Genomic DNA, 6,161 nt, shown 5'->3' with positions numbered 1-6,161 from the left:
GGACACGTGTTGTTCACCCCTAAAACTTTAACACCCCCACAAACACACACCACTCACTATTTCCTTTTTGCTGTTGCTTTTTTGAACGCTTTTTTTTGCCTCCTCATGAGTGGTGGTGAGCGGCCCCCCGGGAAGGGTGACAGCTGCTCAAAGAGCCGCCTGGACCGGTTCTATGAGGTCCTCCCGGCGTTAGGAACACCTCGGCAGCAGCCTGTCCCTCTCTAATTGTTGCTGACTTCGACGCTTCTTTTTAAGTCATCGCTCCTGACGGTAACTTGGGGCGCAGCTCCGGAGAGAGACGTGGGGCTGAGAGCTGTGGCGAGGAGGCTTCCCCCTTTGGGAAGGGAGGTCACCGCTTTGGCTCCTCCGTCTCCTGGGCAAACTGGCTTTAGCAGTGTGCCCCGAGTGTGGCTGCGTGGAGGGGCCGCCTCCCTTCCCATGGGGGAAAGGCAGCTCTGCCACAGCGTTTCGTCTCCCTCCTGGGCGGCAAGAACATGTTTGGGAAGAGCAGACACAGAACTGTGGCAAAAAGTTCAAAATGCTTTGGGCTCTTGTCAGAGCGAGGTGCCTTTAATGATATAAAGTGCTTTTAATTCCCCAAACGAAGTGTTGTGGAAGGCCAGAGTGTGATTAGTAGGTGTTCCTTGGTCAGTGCTACCAGGTTGGCTGCCTCTTGGTTTCATTCGAATGCTTTGACGAGCACGCCTCCCCGTTTATCTTTGCACTGCGTTTGTTTTAGCATTCCCCACTCTCGCCTCTCTCTGGCCTGCCACGCACCCAATGTCTCTTTATCAGAGTTTTATCTGCACTTAAAAATATTCCTGATTTGTCGTTGTTTGTGGTGCATGGGAAGGTGACCGAAAGGATCCGAAATTCAATTTGTCACGCAGGTGAAAGACTCCAGGTTTCTACTTGGGGTCAGAGAAATCACGAAAACCCGCCTGCTCGTAAACATCCCCTTCAGCACTTCTGAAATATTTATTGCTGTCGTACCTAGAACGCACACCATCGGTTCCAGAAACTCCCACCCCACGGAGGCGCTTCGCAAAACGGCCTCTTGTAAAAACAATGCGCTCGCGGAGCGAGGAGAAACTGCAAGGGCACCTTTTATCCCAGGATCTGAGAACATTTCAGCCTTTATGACTCCCTGTAAAGTGTCCCAGCTGGAGGGAGGGGGAAATAGCGGCTTGGGGGTCCAGCAGTGACAGCCGGAGTGCCTCAGCCCCCCGACTGGTGGGGAGGCCTTTGAGATGTGGCTCCTCCAGCAGCCCCCGGGCCCCTGCTCCTGCGACACCATCGAGATGCATTTGTGCCCATCACTCTGCAGTGTTTTGGCCAAAGCCGCTGCTTTTATACTTCTTTCCCCACTGATCCCATAAAGCATGGGGTGCGCCGTCACCTGTGGCAGAACCAAAACGCGGCTGGGGCTCACGGGCACTAAGATGCGCCCAAAAGTGGGTGCAAGGCAGCGTTGGGAGCAGGCAACAAAACCCCCTCTGACCGGCAGTGCGGAGCAAGGTGTCTGGGGTTCCTTGTGTCAGGCAGCGTGCTGGCAGCTGCCGGCAGTGCCGGGCTGGAGTGGGAGCACGTGGGTTACCTTTAAAACGTGTTTCTGCAGAGCAAGGGACTAACGTAACGGGTGCTGCTGCACTGGTCCTGCGCCGCTGCCACCTCTTGTGCCCAACAAAGTTTTTCAACTGCTCCGTACCTCTGGGTCCTGCATGTCCACAGCGCTGGTCCCCGCTCCTTTGAAGTGCTGCGCGTCCCATCTCCCGAGCAATTTTCAAACCTGTTCCTGTAGCTCTGACTTCTCCAGAAAGAATGTGGGAGAGCGGTGTTTCTGCTTGGCTGCTTTGTTGGACAGACCTTGGGCTGCGCAGGCAGGCGTCCGGAGCTGCGGCGCTTCACCTGCGCAAACCCCAGCGTCCTCTGAAAACGGTCTCGAAAATAAAACAGACGTTAAAGTGGGATTTCTGCCTGCCCGCAGGCCTTTTGGTGAAGAGCTTGAGCCCAGAGTCTTGTTCCCTCTTAGAAAACAAATGGATCTTTCCACCCCGGCGCCGTGTGATGGGGGTTGGTGTTAGGTTTAAGGCTGTTTGTCATTCACATGCTTCAACAGCTCCGTGTCTGTGTTTGAATTAAGGGGTCCTGCGTGCGGTGGTCGAAGCAGCAAATTCCGGAGCATCAGTTCTCTGCCTGTGCGAGAAGGGAGATGCCATGATCATGGAAGAGACTGGCAAGATTTTCAAGAAGGAAAAAGAAATGAAAAAAGGTGAGGCCTGCTCCAAAGATTTTTATTTTTTCCAGCGTGGCCATGGTTTTTGCTCCTGTTGGGTGGCTGGTGCGAGTGGGCAAGAGCACAGAACGCGCTGCCCTGTGCTGATCCGTGTAGGAACAGTTTGCTGTTCCCAGAAGGCCCAAATTTTAACCCAAATCCTCCTGCCCGCTCTGCTGGTAAGCATTACTGCTGAGCCTCAGCTTCCAGTTCTGATGCACCCAATCATCGCGCTGTTGTCTAGAGTAACTCTTGCTTCGACGCCCTCCCTTCAGGAAGACCGGCGGTACGGTCATTGCGTGATGCTCGAGCGTCTCGCCAAGAGCTCCCCGATTTCTGTTCCAGAGACCTGAGGTCCCTTTTGCAGGTGCCCCGCCACCTTGGATGCATTTCTTTGACAGTTGCCTGGGCCAAAGGAGAGCCGGTGCCGGAGCAAACCTCGCGCTGCGTTCCTCCTGGCTCTTTGGCTGGAGACTTGCGTAACGGGGCGTTCTATGGCGCTTCAAACGCTTCAGTCCTGCGTGACGATCCGCACTGACGGGGCTGCTGCCTGCTCCTGCTGTGAGGCTGCACGATTTCATGGAGTATTTTTTTTTTTTTTTTTTTTTTCCTCTCCGTAGGTATTGCCTTCCCAACGAGTATATCCGTAAATAACTGTGTCTGTCACTTCTCCCCTCTGAAGAGCGACCAAGACTACATCCTCAAAGACGGAGACTTGGTCAAAATGTAAGCGTCTTGCTTGTACTTCGTGTGAGTTTACCATTGGCATCTGGGCTTTGCTTTCTAAATCCTGTCTGCTGTGGTAAATACTTCCTCGGCGTGGCTGATTAAAGAACCCAATGGGTGAAGCGCTCGAAACACACCCGAGTCCTCTGCTACTTCTAAAAGTCACACAAGTTTCCTGAGCCGTGGCGCCCCACCTGTAATTAACTCTCTTTGTGTTGCAGTGACTTGGGAGTCCACGTCGATGGCTTCATAGCGAATGTAGCACACAGTTTTGTCATAGACGCCTCAAAGGTAGGTTTGTGATGGCGCGGTGCCTCCTGCCGCTGCTGCTGTACGTGCAGGCGAAAGGAGAGATTCAAAAGCTGATGTTTGGGTGCCTCTGGTTCCAAAGGCGGCAGCAGTGGGGAGCCTGGGAGAGGTGTCTGCCTTGTTTTGCAAAAGCGCCGCAGGTCTGATGTCGCAGCAGTGAAAACAGTCCCTTTCCTAAAATTTATTCAGTCCTCTGGAAAATGAGGGCTGACGCGCTGTTTCAACACGTACAATTTTGCAAGGTTACAAACACTTTGAGACAAACCACCCGCCGAGTGGCGTTGCAGTGGGTTATTTGCATGTAGAGTGTCTGGGGCTGTGGGGCGGACTGGGCAGACTGGTTTTGCGGCCCCCTCTACTGGCCGAGGCACAGGGAGCCGAGCGCCGCACTGCTGGGAGTCGCTGCCTTCACCTTTGCAAACTGAGCTCAGGGGTGACCTGTTCCTCGAACCCCCAAACTGGTCCCTGCTGCCCGCTCCTGCCTGAGCACGCCAGCACGGGCTTTTCTCGCTCGGGGCTGAGCCTCGGCATGTGTGGGTGAGGACGCTGCCGTGGCACGCACGGTCTGGTCGGGCACTGTGGAAGTGGCGCTCGCGCGGTGGGAAGTACTGTTGCGTGCATAAAGTTGTCACGTAAGCTTGAGACATGTTTTTAGCTGCAGTCTTGGGAGGAGGGCGGCAGTGCGGGTCTTGGGAATGGTTTTTCTCGGTGGCTGTGTCTGAATGACTTGACGGGAAGAAGAGCGAGGAAAATAAAATCTTGCGAAGAGTATTGAGATCTTTCCAGTCCACGTTTCTGGCTACAGAGTCTTGTTCTGTTTTCAGTCTCTGACAGCGATGCGCTTTACTAAGGCGTCTCTGCTGAAACTCGTGAGCGAGCTGATTTGGTTGTGGCTGACGCTCACCTGCTCGTCTAACGGAGACGAGAGTAACGGTGGAGCTGTGAAGCCAGAAGCCCGTCCGCCTCCGAGCTGGGCTTCCCCCTGGAAAGGGTGTCCAGTGAGGCGGAGAACCTCCATCTCTAGACACTCAGAACAGCGTTCTGGCTAGTAACAGGGACGGGAAAATACCTTAAACAGCCTTTATTTTTCTGTTTTTCCAGGAAAACCCTGTGTCGGGCCGTAAAGCCGATGTCATCAAGGCGGCTCATCTCTGTGCTGAAGCTGCTCTGCGCTTGGTAAAGCCTGGAAACCAGGTGAGTGACTGGTATGGGGGAAAGGACGCCTGGGCGAGGAGCTCCCGCTGCCTGTGCCGCCCTTCCTGCCTGGAAATAAAAGCGTGTGACCTTGCCTGGGAGGAATTGCCCAGCGATGTGGGGAATCTGGAAGCAGCTGCCTGCAGACAGCTGAGCCACGGCTGGGGTGAGCACCGGCCCACTGGGGCGGGTGGCAGAGGCTCTTCTGTCGGCAGCTCTGGCTTCCCTGCGGAGCCTGAGCTCTTCCTTGTGCCATGGTGGCTTCGCAGAGGAGCCTTGGTGCTCCCACTGGCCGGTCCCTTTCTCGCTGAAGACAGCCGGGCACGCACAGCAACTCTGCCAAAAGCGCGCCCTTAAATCTCCCACTTGCACCTCTCCCTCGCCTGGTGCTCAGGCACCTCCTTTGCCGCTGTGCGATGATTCCAAACGTACTCGTGTTGCTCTTGGTTCCTAGCGTGATCCCCAGAGGAGGGGTGGCTTGTGAGAAGGCAGCGGGTGCAGTGCGGGAGGCTGGACTGACCTCGCGTTACGTGTCGATTTTGCTGAGGCAGGATTAAAAACGGAACCCTGACCTTGTTTCTCCTTTTTTTGGAGGTGTTAGAGCAGCAGTTGGTTTGAAAGCCTGCCGGTTTTATCACAGAACGCTGCCGAGTTAAAAAACCTGTCATGCTCGTGGCTTGAATTTTACATCCTTAACGTGTTTTCTTATGTTCTTCATCCAGAACACACAAGTGACAGACGCGTGGAACAAAATAGCCCACTCGTTTCACTGCACGCCGATCGAAGGTAAGGACGGGGGAGCAGCTGGTCGGAGGTAGCGATGTTTCAGCTGCGCGCTAAATCCTGAGCTGCCCTATTCAGATTCTGGGGAATGCTTAACGACTACAAGTCCTGGATGTGCCATGTTTAAGCGCATCGGCCTCTGCTAAAAAAAAAAAAACCCTTCAAAACTCTCTAGGTTCTTCTTCCTTCCTCTATTTCTTTGATTTCTAAAGATGGGTTGATCTAGGGGCAGTGGCTTCCGCAGCTGGTGGGTAGCGTCCCAGCTCGTGGACTCCCTGCTGACCTTGGCCAAATCGCACGGCCTTTTGCTTTCATACTTGACCGCTCGTAGTCAAACCCTCTTTAGTGAATACGTAACGGACCTTGTTTGTAATGCAGCGGCCACTGGGAAAGAAACCCTCGCGGGGGACGTAGTTTCCTTCCTTACAACTCTGAGCCGTCTCGTGCTCCCTTGGCAGCACTGATAATGGGCGAGTGGGAAGGCGCTGGGATGGATTCTAGTAGAAACGAGACCCCTGGCTTCTCGTCTGAAGGGTGGCGAGAGCGCGTAGCCTGACGTTTGGCGCGCGCGGGTGCTTCTCTCCCAGCGGGTGACATCACTGTCAAGCGGTTCTTTCAGCCACCATTGCGTTGGTCCGTTGTTAGTTAAATTTCCTGAAATGCCGTGAAGCTGGCTCGTTCTCTTCGCTCGCCTCAGCCCAGGCTCAGAACATCGGTTCCTTGTGTGGGACGGCTTTGTGGGGCTCCCCAATGCTTTGCTCCTTTCTCTGTGGAAAAACGCGGCATCAGCTGCCGTGAGGAGGCGGCCGCTCGTGCTGTCGAGGGAGTTCAAGCAGCCACTGTTTTGGAAACAGTCGAGGGCCGTAATTATCTA

General features: G+C 54.6%; 1 protein-coding gene across 1 annotated transcript in view; it reads left to right on the top strand.

Annotated features, from left to right (window-relative positions):
• Window positions 1-135: 135 nt before the first annotated feature.
• Window positions 136-6,161, top strand: part of PA2G4 (proliferation-associated 2G4) — a 10,171-nt gene continuing 4,145 nt past the window's right edge. The window contains exons 1-5 of the mRNA XM_035898940.1: window positions 136-2,272; window positions 2,896-3,001; window positions 3,223-3,292; window positions 4,412-4,504; window positions 5,227-5,290. Of these exons, the coding sequence (XP_035754833.1) occupies window positions 2,218-2,272; window positions 2,896-3,001; window positions 3,223-3,292; window positions 4,412-4,504; window positions 5,227-5,290 (388 nt within the window). The 5' untranslated portion in view covers window positions 136-2,217. The remainder of the gene's footprint in view (window positions 2,273-2,895; window positions 3,002-3,222; window positions 3,293-4,411; window positions 4,505-5,226; window positions 5,291-6,161) is intronic.

This window comes from Egretta garzetta, unplaced genomic scaffold (genome assembly GCF_000687185.1).
Source record: "Egretta garzetta isolate BGI_Z169 unplaced genomic scaffold, ASM68718v1 scaffold1410, whole genome shotgun sequence".
NCBI lineage: Eukaryota > Metazoa > Chordata > Aves > Pelecaniformes > Ardeidae > Egretta > Egretta garzetta.
This window is presented reverse-complemented; position numbering and strand designations above follow the sequence as displayed.